The following is a 19,111-nucleotide window of genomic DNA, read 5'->3' on the forward strand; positions in this document are numbered from 1 at the left end:
TAGACAGTCTCTGAAAAGACTTTATATTGCATTTATAAGGCCTATTTTGAAATATGGGAACATAATTTGGGATAACTGCACAAAAGAAGAATCAGATCTCATTGAGTCAGTACAACAAGCTGCTGCTAGAATTGTAACTGGGCTTCGAAATGGAACTGTGTACAAGGAATAGGTTGGGATTCCCTCCAGAAAAGACGTCAGAAAAACAAATTATTGTTTTTTCATAAAACTATTTCTGGAGATATTCCTAATTACATCGCTGTTGATTTCCAGAATCGGTTATAGTACTAGTAACCACTAATAATGATAAGCTCAGTTCTGTTATAAATTTACGACATCATAAAAACTAAAAGAAAGCGCTATACACTATAGTTAAAACCAAAAGTTTGTTCTAACACAAGATTTGAAGGCAACACGTCGGACATACTAATTTACACTGGATAACTGACTATACTGATGTGTGGTCCTAGATTGCTACAGAATCATTTCCTCTATATAAAAATAAGGAGATGTGGTATGATTGGCAATGAGGCACCATCAAGCTCAACTGAAGTGGATAAAAGCCACCATAGACAACCGTATGGCCTTCAAAATCCATTCTTTGTAGTCTGCTATAAACGGCCCAAACATGAAAAATGTGAAACAATACAAATTGGATTCTTTAAAGACTAACATTTTAAAAACCCATAATTGGCAATCTTAAACATGTGAACACTATATAATTTTAAAACCTAAGTGACTCAGTTTTATATCTTACTTATAAGTATGAATATATAAGTTACTAATACTTAATACCCAGGAGGAATACTTAAAACAAATCTTATTCACGATGTAACAATAAACTTTTAAAACTTTCCAATTAAATCTTAACTATAAAATGGTGCAAATGTAGTTTTTACAATAGTATCTTTGACAGCTACATGTATAGACTAAAGAATTAAAAACGAAGAATGAGTCAAAGAGACAGCAACCTAACCAAAATATACAATTCAACCAAAGGTCATTGGGTCTTCAACTCAGCGAGAAATCATACACCTAGATGGATCCCCGATAAGGCCCCGATACACAACGTTCATTAGATCAAGAATATGGACGCCATTATATGCTCCTAAATATGAAGATGAACCAAAATTGAAAAAAATACAAGAGCATGCAACAAAGGCTAAAGGTTCCTTGTTTAGGTCAGACAAGATGTGGCGGGTTTAAACTGGTTTTATGCACGCCCATCATTTCCCCTTCATCTCAAGCCAATGTACCCATATATGATTTTAACGTACATAATTTTGAGTGTCACTGCCAAAGAATTAATTTTGCGGTCCCTAGCGAATATTGCCCGGCTCTGCAGCTGCCCCCAAAAAAATCAATATAAACGAAATCTGCAGAAGGGGCCCGGTCTTTTACATGTACTATAGTTTGTTTGCTATCTACCTTTACGTTTGATATGACGGTGCCAGCTACGAAATTTAATAATAATAAACTTGCAAGCCATCCGCTGTATTTCAAAAGGCTATCTGCATCTTCAGAAAATACTATACGTAGTGATTATGTAAGCAATCCATTTTACTTTTACAAGAGACTTAGATGAAGTCCAAACAACAAAACAAATAAACAATACTGTATATAATTCTATAAGCAATCATCATTCCAAAATGTTAAAAAGTTACACCAAAAAGTTTAAATAGTTTCGCTTCCACATTTTTACGCAATTCGACTTTTGTAACTCGCAACCCGACTTTCTTAACTGTCAACTCGACCTTCTTAACTCGCAACTCGACTTTTGTAACTCGCAACTAGATTTTTGTAACTCGCAACTCGACTTTTGTAACTCGCAACTCGACTTTTGTAACTCGCAACTCGACTTTCTTAACTCGCAACTCGACTTTTGTAACTCGCACCTCGACTGTCTTAACTCGCAACTCGATTTTTGTAACTCGCAACTCGACTTTCTTAACTCGCAACTCGACATTCGTAACTCGCAACTCGACTTTCGTAACTCACAACTCGACTTTGATATCTCGCAACTCGATACTCGACAAAAAGTGAATCTCATGACTTACTTCCGCATATTTAAATTAATTTAAGTAAATTGGACAGTTTTAATAAGCACATTTTTATACATTTACTGGTGTAAACAAAATACCTCATTTGTCAGTGGCAGTCAAAGTTGTCCTGTGACTGTTGTCCCAGTCGTTCCTTTTGATCGACCCACTCAGTGCACCTATCTATGTCTAAATCGATATGGCAAGAAACGAAACTTCATTTTTGGATACTAATTAAAATCTAGAAATATATTAATGTTACCTTAAATTTAATGGCCATGCATTCCCATTTAAGTGTCTTAAAATATTGACGTTTTGAAAAATAACTCAGAGATTCAGAAAACAATGTACCATTTCCCCTGAAGATATTTATAGAATCGACTCAATCCGGCTTCGTTTTGAAAATGGAATTCCCCTTTTACAAAAATAAAACTGTTTGCTTATTATTTTTCTCTGTAATGTGACACTAATTTTATGAATTAAACACAACAAACTTATAAATGTGATTACATATACTGATCTATACTGAAAAGTACTACAATCGAATACAGCAAAGGCCATGACAACGCGGACGTCGCTGAAAACACTCAGTGACAGCAGTAGTCTTATATAGTTAACAAGTGATTTGTCGGTAGTTAATTCTATCGTAAGTTCGAGGGATTCCGAAAAGAACTTCCGGTGAAAACAAATCGGCATGATCAGCATCATTTGTTTCAAAAGTTGAATCATGAAGTAATTCTTTACATCTTAATTATCAAAAAAAACCTTGGTAGAAAAATAGTATTTATCTAATCAAATATAGATAAACATGAGTGCCAAATTTAGATAATACTCAAAAAAGGAAAACTAGTAAAGAAGTAGTCCAAAATTTTAATTATGACGTCTGGACTACATTTTTCATATAAGGCACAAAATGTGCACCTGAATATAGGTATCTTGTTTTGTAACCCCCATTGACATAATGGTTACATTGGTTACACACGTATGAACTATCATAAATCATTCACAAATTCTCTAGTCCATTTGTAACTTTCATTCACCTAATGGTTACATTGGTTACACTGGTTACACACATGCAATCCCCGTTACCATGGCAACCCATGCATGTGGAATCAGGTTGGTTATATTCATGAATAAAAGATGATTATCCTTATCTTGATTTACTGAGAATATACAAGTCTATGAAAAATCAGAACATTTTAATATTTTCTAGGCTTCTAACTTTTTTAAAACCCATAACGGGCATAATAAAAATATAGTTCTTTGGGAGAAGTTGTTCCATTTTCTATAAATTAGTGCCATTTTCCCATTTTTTTTATTTTTAGAAAATTTAGTTTTTAGCATTATGAAATAATTACTCAAATGAGGGATTGTTACTCATTTGGGGAATAGTTCCCCATTTGGTGGGTTGTCCCCAACCTGTTTATCAAGTCTAGGGTTTTCTCCCTAGTGTTGTACAATAGAACACCCTAAGTAGGTTAAAATTACATGAACAATTAAAAACAATTTATGAGGTACATATACATTTGTAACAGCACCCATTTGCCCTGGGTTGGTTTGCCCTGGGTTGGTTTGCCCTTTTTTCATGTGCACTACTAATGTTGTTAAAAGGTTTTCTTAACTTAATTATATGGTAAATATTAAAGAAAAAATATATTTTTCAGGCATAAAAAAAACCAAGGAAATTGCTGGCTTTTTTTAAAGTTTTAATTTGCTCTAAGGTTACATATATTTATGTTGTAGCTTAAGGTGCATTTAATTTTATCCTTGTCTGTCTGTACGTTCCTACCTATATCCTAATATTGGTTTCCGTCCTCTAACTTTGCCTCAACCAAGCATTATGAAACTTATACTAAGGCTAAAAATAAATATATGTCTGTTTACGGTAAAAGGTAAAAAAATAAGTTGCAAATTTTTTTACCTGGCTACAACTTTATGACTTTGTTTACGACCCCAAGCTAATCAACGGTTACAACAGGTGCCATAATCTGTTGTTACAGGTAATCCATTCATCGGATGGGTCATTAATGGTGTCATCCTGGTTTGCCCACTTTTAATTACAAGTATATGTAAACATAGAGGGAATTGTTGTTTTAACAATTATAGTTTATTTCTGAATTATGGTCATATTTTTTACCTTTTATTTTACCTGTAAAATTAAAAAAGAATATTATATTCTGCTATTAAATCAAGGAAAATGTGCAAAAAGTTTCTATATTTTATATATATTTGGCAAGATAATGTATTTTATTAAAAAAAAAAAATAGGAAAAAATGTGTACTAAAATGAAAATGAATAAATATTTCAATTTATCAACAAATATTAATTATTGGTACATTCTGAAAAAAAGGCGAAAAGTAAAATAATGAAACTAAAGATTTAATAGAATAAATCTCATTTGAATATCTTTTAATTTATTCAACTTCATTTTTTTTAAATTTTAATACAATACACTGTTTCAAAATTTAGTAAAATATAAAATTATCCAATTAAATTTAACAACTAGAATATAAATGCAACTGTTCAGTAGCCATTGATCAGCAACACTAGTTACAACTTCAACCAGAAACACTATCTATTGACATCGAGACAGCAACCAACAACGCAACACAGACAGTATGTCCAGGGGTAACCGTGAAAGGCTGCTTCTTCCACGTCACCCAGTGTACATGGCGAAAGGCACAGAAATATGGACTACAGCCCTATTATAAAGAAAATGAAGACATAACCTTGTTGACAATGTTTGGCTAAACACTTTAGAAGACATTGGAGAAACTGAAAACATACCCGCCACAACTTCATTTACAGATTACGTGACAGAGTTTTGGGTTGAAAACTACCGCTTTCTACGGAACCACTATTACACAGAAGCACCCCGCACCATGCACAAATCACCTGGAAGGATGGCACAACAAACTTAAGAAACGACACAAACACGCCCAACAAAACATCTACGAAATCATTGAGCTACAGAAGAAGACAAAGGCACTAACAGAATGCAAAATTGTCCAGTATGCAGCAGGAGGAACCCGCCCACCTTAAAGACGACGATACAGAGTAATAGACACCAGACTCATATACAGATACAAACAAGGACCCCATCAACGTGGTAGATTACTCTGACGCGACATCCCATCTTCTCCATTTGAACTGAACAATGAAGTGAATTAATGTTAATTGTGACTTTGTAAATAAATTAAATGTTTTGTTACTTTTGATGTATATATAAAAGATTGTATTTCTCATCATTTTACATAAAGTACCCTTATTACTTGTTTGTGCTTAATTGATTTCCTTATGCAATGCATTTATAAAATTGATTAATTTATATAATAAAGTTGGCAAAAAAGAGAACTCAGTGTATAAAAATATTTCTATCATGCAGAAACTAATGAACATAAACTAAGACACTTTTATAACTGAATATCATTTTTTACTTAGAATTAATTGATTGAATTTGTTTTTTTTTTAATTATTTTTCTATACAAAAAAACAACCTGAATATTTAGAAAACACTTGCAAACTATATACCTAGGTTGGAACAGACTATACAATTGTACGCTCATTAAACCTTTTGTCTTTTTTGTTTTCTTAACTAATAGATAATTGGTAGAATTAAAAGTGGGCAAACCAGGAGTAAACCGTCATTAATGATCAACATTAATTAATTCAAATAGAATTGGTCAGTCAGCATTTTGTCTTTGAAGAAATGGCCATACGATAACACAATTTGCAATGTTTACCGATGTCCCATAGTTGTACGAAGAAAGCGTAATTGACAGGAAGTCAAAAACAGTAATCAACTTGTTAAAAAACATTGTATTACTTGTTTCCCATTAAAAAATAGCAAATTCAGACAAATTTGTCTTTGAAATTTATTGCCCTCAGTTATGATACAAAAATAACAAAAACAACCACCATTGTTCACCTTGTTACTTGTTCTACATACTGTTTATAATCCTCCAAAGAAGGAGCACACCCGAATAAACTAAGATAACTCAATTTTACTTTTTCTAATCATTAGTGTTAAGATACCTACTTTAGACATGTCTAAGATATTTCTACATAATTCTAGCTTTAGAATTTTTATGTTAAGGTCTTTTTAGTTATGGGAAGAGTTAAAGAGGGTCTTAGTAACAGTTGGGTAGGATGCCTTTTGTCATCTTATTCTGTTTTTTATTTTAATTAATACAGATTTTCACTATTCTGTTAACATGGTAAATTTGAACACCTCTTAATTTATTTTCTTCATTCAATTGACCCATTTTTAGCTCACCTGGCCCAAAGGGCCAAGTGAGCTTTTCTCATCACTTGGCGTCCGGCGTCCGTCGTCGTCGTCGTCCGTCGTCGTCCTGCGTCCGGCGTTAACTTTTACAAAAATCTTCTCCTCTGAAACTACTAGGCCAAATGTAACCAAACTTGGCCACAATCATCATTGGGGTATCTAGTTTAAAAATTGTGTCCGGTGACCCCGCCAACTAACCAAGATGGCCGCCATGGCTATAAATAGAACATAGGGGTAAAATGCAGTTTTTGGCTTATAACTCAAAAACCAAAGCATTTAGGGCAAATCTGACATGGGGTAATATTGTTAATCAGGTTAAGATCTATCTGCTCTGAAATTTTCAGATGAATCTGACATTCCGTTGTTAGGTTGCTGCCCCTGAATTGGTAATTTTAAGGAAATTTTGTTGTTTTTGGTTATTATCTTGAATATTATTTTAGATAGAGATAAACTGTAAAAAGCAATAATGTTCAGCAAAGTAAGATCTACAAATAAGTCAACATGACCAAAATGATCAGTTGACCACTTTAGGAGTTATTGCCCTTTATAGTCAATTTTTAACCATTTTTCGTAAATCTTAGTAATCTTTTAGAAAAATCTTCTCCTCTGAAACTGCTGGGCCAAATTATTTGAAACTTGGCCACAATCATCATTTGGGTATCTAGTTTAAAAATTGTGTCCGGTGACCCCGCCAACTAACCAAGATGAACGCCATGGCTATAAATAGAACATAGGGGTAAAATGCAGTTTTTGGCTTATAACTCAAAAACCAAAGCATTTAGAGCAAATCTGACATGGGTAAAATTGTTAATCAGGTGAAGATCTATCTGCCCTGAAATTTTCAGATGAATTGGACAACCTGTTTTTGGGTTGCGGCCCCTGAATTGGTAATTTTAAGGAAATTTTGCTGTTTTTGGTTATTATATTGAATATTATTATAGATATAGGTAAACTGTAAACAGCAATAATGTTCATCAAGGTCAGATTTACAAATAAGTCAACATGACCAAAATGGTCAGTTGACCTCTTTTGGAGTTATTGCCCTTTAAAGTCAATTTTTAACCATTTTTCGTAAATTTTATATATCTTTTACTAAAATCTTCTTCTCTGAAACTGCTGTGCCAAATTGATCCAAACTTGGCCACAATCATCTTTGGGGTTTCTTGTTTAAAAAATGTGTCCGGTGACCTGGCCATCAAACCAAGATGGCCGCCACGGCTAAAAATAGAACATAGGGGTAAAATGCAGTTTTTGGCTTATAACTCAAAAACCAAATAATTTAGAGAAAATTTGACATGAAGTAGAATTGTTAATCAGGTCAAGATCTATCTGCCCTGAAATTTTCAGATGAATTGAACAACCTGTTTTTGGGTTGCGGCCCCTGAATTGGTAATTTTAAGGAAATTTTGCTGTTTTTGGTTATTATATTGAATATTATTATAGATATAGGTAAACTGTAAACAGCAATAATGTTCAGCAAGGTCAGATTTACAAATAAGTCAACATGACCAAAATGGTCAGTTGACCTCTTTTGGAGTTATTGCCCTTTAAAGTCAATTTTTAACCATTTTTCGTAAATTTTATATATCTTTTACTAAAATCTTCTTCTCTGAAACTGCTGTGCCAAATTGATCCAAACTTGGCCACAATCATCTTTGGGGTTTCTTGTTTAAAAAATGTGTCCGGTGACCTGGCCATCAAACCAAGATGGCCGCCACGGCTAAAAATAGAACATAGGGGTAAAATGCAGTTTTTGGCTTATAACTCAAAAACCAAATAATTTAGAGAAAATTTGACATGAAGTAAAATTGTTAATCAGGTCAAGATCTATCTGCCCTGAAATTTTCAGATGAATTGAACAACCTGTTTTTGGGTTGCGGCCCCTGAATTGGTAATTTTAAGGACATTTTGCTGTTTTTGGTTATTATATTGAATATTATTATAGATATAGGTAAACTATAAACAGCAATAATTTTCAGCAAAGTAAGATCTACAAATAAGTCAACATGAACGAAATGGTCAATTGACCCCTGTAGGAGTTATTGACCTTTGTAGTCAATTTTCAATCTGCTTCCTTTGTTTAATATTCACATAGACCAAGGTGAGCGACACAGGCTCTTTAGAGCCTCTAGTTTAAAATACTTTATATTGATTTTGAAGACATTTTCTCTATTCTGTAGAATATACAGACCATAAGCTCATTTATATTCTTCTAAGAAAATAAACTACACATGTTGTTTTGATGTATGCATATAAAACCCTATGCAATAACTTACTCAGTATTACATGTTAAATGATGTAAAGTGCAGGCTGAGTGCATGAGAAATGTAAATTGAACATCGTTTAAATTTTAGTAGAAGAAATAAGGACTCTAGCTGATTCTAAAGTTTGCTCCAAGTTTTCAAAACTGGCAACAAAATATAGGAGCTGGCGATTTTTCTGGAAGCAAGATCAGCCCCTGTGGTGGTGTCACTTTAACTGGTCTGGAGTTATAAAAAATGAGATGTGGTTTGATTGCCAATGAGACAACTGTCCACAAGAGACCAAAATGACACAAATATTAACAACTATAGGTCACTGTACATCCTTCAACAATGAGCAAAGCCCATACGGCATAGTCGGCTATAAAAGGCCCCGATATAACAATCGTAAAACAATTCAAACGAGAAAACTAACGGCCTTATTTATATAAAAAATTAACAAAAAACAAATATGTAACACATAAACAAATGACAACCACTGAATTACAGGCTCCTGACTTGGGACAGGAACATACATAAATAATGTGGCAGGGTTAAACATGCCTTTTACAAAAGAAAAAATTGCTGAATTTTCAGTTTCCTTTCTCTAACTTTAGTTTGCCTCAACCAAATGTTACGAAACTTATATATAAACCATGTTTATTACCACAAAACTCAAATCAAGTTTAAATTTAGGTAGCATCACTTTTACAGTTCTTTAATTATGTCCCTTTATAAAGCTATATGAAAGTGGGGACATCATCTGTGTTCCATGGACACTTTCCGAATTCATTTTGTTTAGAAATTAGAATTACTGTTGACAATTGTTGATGAGTGTTGATTGTAATTTAAAAAGTTGATCAGGTATAATAATGATGTCTTTGATCTTGATGGTAAAAATTGTTTTATAAATTGTCTATTTATTTGGATGGATTTATAAAAACAAATTTTTTTGAAACTAGTCATCTAATCAGCTGTTGTCTGCTCTTTGGTGGAGTTGTTTGTTGCTTTGACACATTCCTCCTTTCCTTTCTCAATTTTATCTTGGAATGAGTGAAAAAATAATGTACAAAGACATGAAAGGAACTTTTTTTTCAACTTGACTTCTTAGATATCAAATTTGTTTTATTTATTTTACAAAGATGTAGTATGTGTGACTGTCATGACTGTGTCTTTTTGATATTATGATTTTTGAAGGGGCATTAGCTGTCAAATTCATGTTCAATGATTTGACTCACAAACTGTAAATTCTTACATATTTCTGTTTGACATACCAAAATTCTTATTTCCTAATTATAGATAGACTAAAATAAACAACTCACGATACATGGATAATATGTATCAGCATTTTGTCAGTATTTTAGTCTAGACGCCATCGAATTTACCATCAAGGATTATATGATGACTTCCTACAATGACTTCAGACAGTCATCATAGTCATATAATGCAATATAAACATATATATAGATATAAATAGATAGCATACACATGCAACAAGATTTTTCTAGGTCTATTTGATTTCATATGTTAAAAAATATGTTGATCATCATTTTTACCTGTATAAAAATGAGTTTCCATAGAAAATCCACATATTTTTTTTCACACATGCCCTGAAGCACCGAAAAAATACTAACATAAAGCACACCTGAGTATAAGACGCAGGAACAAAGACATACATGTAGGAAAAAACCTGTGTCTTATTTAACAAATTTCACAGTGCACATAATAATATTTTGTTTTGTTGTTTTAACAGGATAAATGTAGATGGCTTGCTTGTTCTCTTCCCTTATGACTACATCTACCCAGAGCAGTATATGTACATGGTAGAGCTAAAAAGAACACTAGATGCAAAGGTATTTATTACTTTTGACTTATCAGTCTTGACTAATCGATATGTAACTCTGCAAATCCTGGATATAAAAGAAAATTGAAATCTTGTCTTATTTACAACTCGTTTGTGATTAACCTACAATGACCTTTATACTATGGATTTATTATTTTTTCGTAGGATACCAATTTTTCAAGGGATATCTTTTTTTTTAGATTTCATGGGTATAGGTAAACAATGAATTTCAATGTTAATTAATGTACACATTTTAATGAATTGTTTACAGACTTTGGCAAATCAACCAAATGAAATATCATAAAATAGACTTGTAGGTTTACCTCAAGCCACATGAAAATTGCCTGCCATGATCTATGAAAATAAATGAATTCAAAGTAAAGATTTTGATCATATGATAAGAATCTTGGCTACTCTTGTTTTTGACTTTTTTTTTATCAGATATTCAAAATCCTCTAGTTTTAGTGCAATAAAAGTATCTTCATAGCAACTTGCTGCACAGAAAATAAACTTTTAGATAAAGGAACATTTCCTTAGATTTGTTTTGCATGAGAGCCACAAATAATTAATTAACTGGTCAATCAAGTTTTGTAATTTTTTGGCTAATCCTATGATCGTGAGCACGAAAAGGAGGATTGTACAAACGTTTTTTGGGTAAATGCTTAATATTTGTCATTCATTATTGACAGGGACACTGTGCATTGGAGATGCCCTCGGGTACAGGGAAGACAGTATCACTTCTATCTCTTATTGTTGCTTATATGCAGGTAATAATAGTAATAGATTCCCGACTTTTAAAGAAGTACATATAATTATAGCCTATTTGAAAATAATTTCAGTAAACCTGAATCATCATTCAAGTGTAACTTAACCTATGGGGTTTTGCATTTACTAAATAATTTCTGAATGTATCAATACAAAATTTAAGGAAAACATGTTTAAATTAATTTCACAGAAAAATAAGCTGAAATTTTGAAATAGAAATTAAGTACATGTACTGATAAAACATTTTGCATGCAAAAATGTGAAAATATTGAATAAAAAATCTTCTGTTCATTTGTCAATCAAGTAAGACATTTCCCCTATAGACTGTTCAAGGTTTTCTGTTATTATTGTTTAAGGTGGTACCCAACACTTTCACTAAAATTAATTTGGCGCGTTTAATTTTCATAAAATTTTGTGAAAGTATTTACTTTGACACTTTTTAAAACAAAAATATAAAAAAAAATTAAAAATTGAATCAACTATTTTGTCAGAAAAATTACACTGGTTATATAGCAATTTGACAACCCCCAATTTTGATCATTGAGAAACTTAATATTCCTTTTACAACACAACGTAATTAAAACGTTTAGCTGACTTTACAGAGTTATCTCCCTGTAGTGTTAGGTACCACCTTAAACCTGAAATAAACTGGTAAATAAGATATTTATTGCATGTTTGGATTATGACTTTTGATATTGTGTGTTTGGATTGTGACTTTTATTGATGTGTGTTTGGATTACGACTTTTACTATTTTATGTTATAGGCCAACCCTTTAGAAGTAACAAAGTTGATATATTGTTCTAGAACAGTCTCTGAGTTAGAGAAGGTAATGTGGAAGTTTATCTTACATTTTAATGATACATATGAGTAAATTTAATAGACAACTGCCAGATGTATTTCAGAGTGAATGTTTAAAAATCACCACCATTTACAGTACAAATATTATCTAATTTTTGTCACAGAAAGTGCTCCTGTTTCATTGATATTTTCATTTATATATTACAGGTTGTTGAAGAATTAAAGAACTTGGTAAAGTTTTATGAAGAATCTGAAGAGAAACTACAAATCGTAGGATTAGCTCTAAGCTCCAGGAAAAATCTGTGTATTCATCCTGAGGTTTGTTAAAATGTCAAAGAATGACATAAAATTCTAAGAAATTTTGTTGAGAACAGAAATCAAAATTAAATTTATTAAATCTAATTATTGATTAAACATTATGTAAACACGATGATTTTAGATTATTGAAGAATTTTAATAAATATAGATCATTTCACAAAGTTATAAACATTCATTGAAGTTTTATGTATTAAAGCTAGCACTCAGTCAATTTGTTAAAAAGTAGGATATAATGCCAAGGGAGATAATCCAATCATATTTCAAGAAATGTTTAGTTGAAAATAAAAAGATTTATTTAAAGTCGGTTATACATATAACAATACAACATAAGCTACATGTATATGTATAACTGACTTTAAATAAATCTTTTTATGCTTTTTATTTATTTTTTTTCTGAAATAAAGCCAACATTACGACCTGCAAAAAAGAAGCATCAAACAAAAGTCTACTCAACTAAGCATAGAAGAACTTAAGATTGAGCTGCATTTTACATTTAATACACAGATATTCTGTGAATTCAAGATTTTCATGTTTGTAGTTGATAACATAGTTCTCAAAATATCAAATTAGTGAAATTATATTTTAAACAATATTGATGACTAAAAATGCCTTTGCCTGTATTTTAAACTTTTACCTAATGTAATGCAAGTGTTCCTTGAATTCATTAATTACAAATGCTTTTACAATATTGAAACACAACAAATCTATCTTTTTACACTTACATTTATTTATGCAGTTTACAATTTTGTTTTGTTACTGTTAGTGTTGTGAGATTGAACTATACTCTTATTTTCATAAACAGGTGAGCCAGGAGAGAGAAGGGAAAAGTATGGATGGACTTTGTCATAAAATGACGTCATCTTTCATCAGGGTCAAACGCAAGAGTGATCCTACAGTTCCAGTTTGTGATTTCTACGAAGTAAGTTTGCACTAAAATAAAAAAATATGATTATTTATTTAAACACTGTTGAGATCAAAATGGATATTTATGTTGGTGTTGCTTGCTAAGAAATTCAATAAAATCAAATTAAAAGTAACTCTTTGTTAGTCTGGGTCTCTCCTTTGTCATGAGAATAAGTTTACTTCCCTGATGCCAAGGTTTAGTAGCCATACTTTTTTTTACAAGACCAAATATGTTTTCATAAATTTTGTACAGATATTTTTATATATCCTCCATTGAGCAGTTTTCTACAAATTTTCAAAGAAAATTGTATCAAATGTAATTATCTAGCGTCCAAGAAAAATGCATACTGCACATTTCTGATATCCACAAATTATGCTGAATAAAACAGAAATGTTTTATCATGCTGCCAAATTGATTGTAACCATGTACTGTAAATTCAGAAATTTGTTAGTACATTTACAACTACAATTGTTAAACTTCTATGGATACAAATATTAGAGAACTTCAGAAAAAAATACTTCATGAATCAATGGTATCAGAATTTGAAATTCCCGTTTTTTTTTTAAATCTATCTCCTTCATAGTTGTCAAAAGAATAAAAATTCAAAAAGATGTCTGAATTTTACTGTACATTATTACAATGCACTTCTAATTCTAATAAGTATATCTTTTCTTTTCCAGAAATTTGATAAAGTAGGAAGGCAAACTCCTCTACCAACAGGAATATATGGTTTAGTAAGTACTTATTTTGAAATTAGTTATTTCTTTTAATATATTGCAGACAAACATAGAACAGGTGTTTTGAGGAAATAGAAATTAAAACCACTTTCCTGATGCAATTTGAATAATAACTACATGAAATAAATTTTTCAAGTGTTGATTCAGATAGATGTTTACAGAATTATATATTGGTACTAAAAACTAAAGTGAAAAAAATACTTAAAATAATAAGATATGGTATGATTGCCATAAATAAAATAATCAGATTTGGTATAATTGCCATAAAAACAACTTCCCACCCAAGTGACCATACACCAGAGGACAAGGCTGTAAACATTTGTAGTCATTGTACAGATTTCAACAATGAGCAAAAGCAATATTGTACAGTAAACTATCATAGGCCATTTTATTACATCATCAACAAAACATGACATTCAAATGAGAGGATCAGCAGTCTGACCTGTACTAAAACAATATGAAATGACAAGACAGCAATCAAAGACAACCACTAGATTATAGGTTTGGTGAGTTGTTACAGGTACAAAAAGGATGTGTGGAAGTACATTATTTCAGTTGTTTATTCAAATGTATAAAAAAAAAAGTAAACATGTTTTGCACAAAATCATTAAAACTAGGGATTTACATCACTTTATAGATTAATTTTGTATCGTGAAGTCTAATTTTGGAAAAATAATCGTTTAGACTTTGTTTAGTCTGCCATAACAAAGGTTCAACATTTTGAGTATGAAATTTTAACCATATTGAGTAAATGTTAATGATTTAGTATAAAAACCCCAATTTGTATCACAATTTTACTTAAAGTGGTATGGGTGTCTTTCGCCATCTTGGATTGTAAAAAACAGAGAATCTAAGGTCCATATTTTCTATCAAGTTAGCAAAATTTGATGTAGGAATGCAGTTATTTAATGTGAATTTTCATTTAAAAGTACAAATTTATAAGAATGTAACTTATATTATATTAATAATTTTACAAATATTGATTATATTTAGTTGTTTTAAAATATTTTCAAATTTGCATTTTAAGGGGAGGTTACTCTAAAACAGTGCATTTCCTGAAGGAATATACATGGAATTTTCCTATTTCTTTAAGCCGGAAAAAACGTATGGTGACCCTAACTTTTCTTTTGATATTTTCAAAGCATTGTCTGAAAGCAATCTTTTCCTAATTTATTTTACAATTCTATCATTTTGTTATGTTTCTATTCACAAAATTGTGTTTTTTCCTGTATAATCCATACAAAATGTGTCATTTTGTCACAACCTGTAACTTGAGAAAATGCGCGGTGACCTATCATTTTTATAATATTTTTGAACATGTATCAATAGATACTACATTTTGGCAAAGTATGAACAAATTCTATCATTTTTATTTTAGACTCCCAAAACACCTTAAATAAACATACTTCTCATTTTTAGTTTTTATATAGATTAGACCGTTTGAATGGTTTTACACTAGCAATTTATTGTGCCCTTATATTATAGCTTGCTGTTCAGTGTGAGCCATGATTCCGTGTTGAAGGATGTACCTTTACTTATAATGGTTTACTTTAATAGATTGTTACTTGGATGGAGAGTTGTCTAATTGGCACTCATACCACATCTTCCTATGTCTATGTAGATTTTAACGGAATTCTGACGGATCTGAATGTTTGTATTTCAGGATGAATTAAAAGACTATGGAAAAGATCGAGGATTTTGTCCCTATTTTTTAGCAAGATATGCCGTAAGTTGATATTGATTTGATAAAAATTAGATGTTTAGAAGCAATATGCAAAATTCTACAAAGTTTATAGGTCAGTTTTCCCCTGCCCCAAGGAGACCTTAATAAACATGTTTGATTGTCCTTATGATACCAGTTTTGTTTTATTTAAGTTCCCCTTAATTGTGAAATTGATTTTATGACATTTTAAAATGATACTTTAATAGAAACAACACTGTCTCAGTGGTTTCATGTAATACGACTAGACAAAATCAGCTGAGTTTTCTGAATGTTACTGGCCGCACTTTCTGTGGGGAGTGCTTGGACAACCTCTTCAGACCAATCCTAATCCATTAATATAAGACTCTCTTCTTCAGACAATGAAAGGACATTACAGATTATTGAGGATACCGGTAGTTATTCGACTTTTTCTGGTTGTAGCACTGTCTGATCTCAAAAAGGAGCTGTAATAGGCTATGTGTGAACTCTGCATAATGTATGACATACATCATCCCTGAAGAAGTTTCAGACATTGAACAGGCACATACATATGATGTTGGGATGTTAATCAGCCATCAGGCAGTCAATGGTTAGATATGTTTTGAAGTCTTACATGCAGTCAGTATGCACAGGATTTTTAGATAGGATTCCATAATTATTTGTTTATTTTACATTTCAGATAAATCATGCCAATATAGTTGTGTACAGTTATTATTATTTATTAGATCCTAAAATCTCAGAACTTGTATCCAGTGAACTTTCTAAAAAAGCTGTCGTTGTATTTGATGAGGCCCATAACATAGGTATGCATTGATTACATTATATGCAGAAAGCATTTTTTTTTCTATTTTCCAAAACATCTCACAAGTTGTGTATGGGAATTGCTTAATAATGTGATGTGGCCAAGAAACATCCTTGAGTTTGAAAGACCTAAGAAATCTGATTTCAACTATTTTGCTTAAGACGGTGTTGATATTTACATTTACAATTACACATATGCATAAATAATGACACAAAAGCAATATTTGTTTTCTCAAGCTAGTAGCATGTTAAGTAAAATTATCCCAAAAATTCAAAAGAAAGTCACACAAAGTTAAGCGATAGATTTATATTTATTTTATTTATTGTCATGTTAAATTTATATATACATGTATATTTATTTTCATTAGCATGTTAAATTTATATATACATGTATATTTGTTTTCATCAGCATGTTAAATTTACATATACATGGTATGTTTATTTTCAGACAACGTATGTATAGAATCTATGAGTGTAAAAATCTCTAAACGGACCCTAGAAAAATGTCAACAGAATCTAGAAAAACTAAGTGAACATATTAGAAGGTAAAAAATGCATAAAAATCATTTTTTTATTTTTAAATCATCTTTTTTTTAAATCAGATAAAGCAAAACAAGCATTTGTAATTTATTGATGAAAATTAAGAAAAGTTTGTAATGATCTAATTATTCAATAGGACTATGGCATCTACTAGACCTCATAATTTACATTTAGATCTTATTTTAAAATGGCATTAATGAATCTTGCAATTGTGTACACTTAAGTCACGTAAGTTACTTTCATTACAAATGCAAAAGATGAAAATGATAATTTCCATACATAATTCTTTTCTTTTTATATGTTATGAACTGTACAAGATATATCTAAAAAATATAGTTTTAAATTGAAAAGTAAAATCATTAACTGGCAATGTAAGAGGACATATGTTGTGAGGATTTACCAAGTTTTAGTTTGTTTTGCACATTTTTATGCCCCACCTACATTAGTAGATCCGTCCGTTCAAATGTCCATCCGTTCGTCCGTCTGTCCCGCTTCAGGTTAAAGTTTTTGGACAAGGTAGTTTTTGATGAAGTTAAAATTCAATCAACTTGAAACATAGTACACATGTTCCCTATGATATAATCTTTCTAATTTAAATGCCAAATTAGAGTTTTGACCCCAATTTCACGGTCCACTGAACATAGAAAATAAAAGTGAGAGTGGGGCATCTGTGTACTATGACACATTCTTGTTTATGTATTGTGTTATTAATGTATGGAGATTTAATTTTCAGGATAAAAGAATCAAATGCTGAAAGGTTAAATGATGAATATTTAAAACTGGTACAAGGACTTAGGGATAAAAATTTAGCCAGGGAAACAGACCAAGTACTTGCTAATCCAGGTATTCTATATATTTAGGATGTACCTAGGTCAGGTTTAAGAATTTTGGTCAGATTTGGTCTTTTCCTACGATACAGGTTAAAAGAAATACCCTTAACACCCATTTTGCTTTTCATATAAGACTTCAATAGCTCATAAAAGGTCTACCAAAATTTAAGCGGATTCTAGATTTCATTTCTTTTGATTTGAGACCAAAATAATACCAATGCAAATATAAGGTAAATGTCTGACCATGAGTCAGCCTTTTCCTGCCATTTTAATAAAAAATAAATATCTTGAAAAAGAGTTCCATAACCCATCAATATTTTGAGCTTATTTTGTTCTTCAACTATAATGCTCTTCTGACTTATAGTATCAATTTTAAATTCTTGATTTTTTTATTTCACCTAAGTATATCTTTTAATGGTTTACATGAAATTGACATGGTTATTTTATACAAATATGAATTAATAATTTCAAGTAATTTTTCAAGAATTGTATTTTTTTTAAGTTATCCCTTGTTTATTTCAAAACATCTAAAAAGAAACAAAATCAAAAAGCAATCGCAAAGTTCAAACTGCTAAATAAAAATCTTCCTTTTGGAAATTTTTGTTCTTATTGCTTTTAAAATTGATTACTTAGAATCCAGATTGCGATTACAAATTTTACTTCTTCTCTTTTATTCGACTCCACAAACTCAAGAAGATATAAAATTTAGTTTGTTTGAATTAAAAAAACAGCTACTAAAGCATCTGTGCAACAAAAGTTGTTATTTTTTTTTTATAACTTTAGACATTTATATACATCTTCATGTTATGGGGTTAGTGTTGTTTATTCTTTAGTTTTCTATGTTGTGTCATGTGTACTATTGTTTGTCTGTTTGTCTTTTTCATTTTTAGCCATGGCGTTGTCAGTTTATTTTCGATCTATCAGTTTGATTGTCCCTCTGGTATCTTTCCTCCCTCATTTACAAAGTTGACTAGTGTCCTAACAGTATATAGAACTTGTGTATGAAAGGAGTTGACATAAATTGAAAGATATGTAAGCTACCATATTTTGTTGTGTATAATATATACTTTTTTTACCCCAAAAATTGTATTTTTGAAAAAAACACAATCTACTTGAAATCCTATAGTACTTCATAGTCTGCACCCCTTCCATCAATTTCATTCCCAGGGTAAAAAACCACGGACTATACACACCTTTCTACGGTAATTCAGTCATTGGATCAATAATTGTTTTGGCCTATTGGTTTATAAATGTGTGTGGAAGGTCTTGTACTTATGGATTATCATTTTGTTTGAAAACAGTCAACTA

At 31.1% G+C, this 19,111-nt stretch overlaps 1 protein-coding gene across 1 annotated transcript in view; it reads left to right on the top strand.

The window, feature by feature from the left end:
- The first annotated feature begins 2,685 nt into the window (after positions 1–2,685).
- Positions 2,686–19,111, top strand: part of LOC143069729 (general transcription and DNA repair factor IIH helicase subunit XPD-like) — a 54,145-nt gene continuing 37,719 nt past the window's right edge. Inside the window, exons 1-11 of the mRNA XM_076244500.1 lie at positions 2,686–2,771; positions 10,318–10,417; positions 11,097–11,174; positions 11,937–11,999; positions 12,179–12,289; positions 13,092–13,208; positions 13,874–13,927; positions 15,594–15,656; positions 16,312–16,435; positions 16,882–16,978; positions 17,707–17,816. Coding sequence (XP_076100615.1) covers positions 2,767–2,771; positions 10,318–10,417; positions 11,097–11,174; positions 11,937–11,999; positions 12,179–12,289; positions 13,092–13,208; positions 13,874–13,927; positions 15,594–15,656; positions 16,312–16,435; positions 16,882–16,978; positions 17,707–17,816 — 922 coding nt within the window. The 5' untranslated portion in view covers positions 2,686–2,766. The remainder of the gene's footprint in view (positions 2,772–10,317; positions 10,418–11,096; positions 11,175–11,936; positions 12,000–12,178; positions 12,290–13,091; positions 13,209–13,873; positions 13,928–15,593; positions 15,657–16,311; positions 16,436–16,881; positions 16,979–17,706; positions 17,817–19,111) is intronic.

This window comes from Mytilus galloprovincialis, chromosome 3 (assembly GCF_965363235.1).
Source record: "Mytilus galloprovincialis chromosome 3, xbMytGall1.hap1.1, whole genome shotgun sequence".
Lineage (NCBI taxonomy): Eukaryota > Metazoa > Mollusca > Bivalvia > Mytilida > Mytilidae > Mytilus > Mytilus galloprovincialis.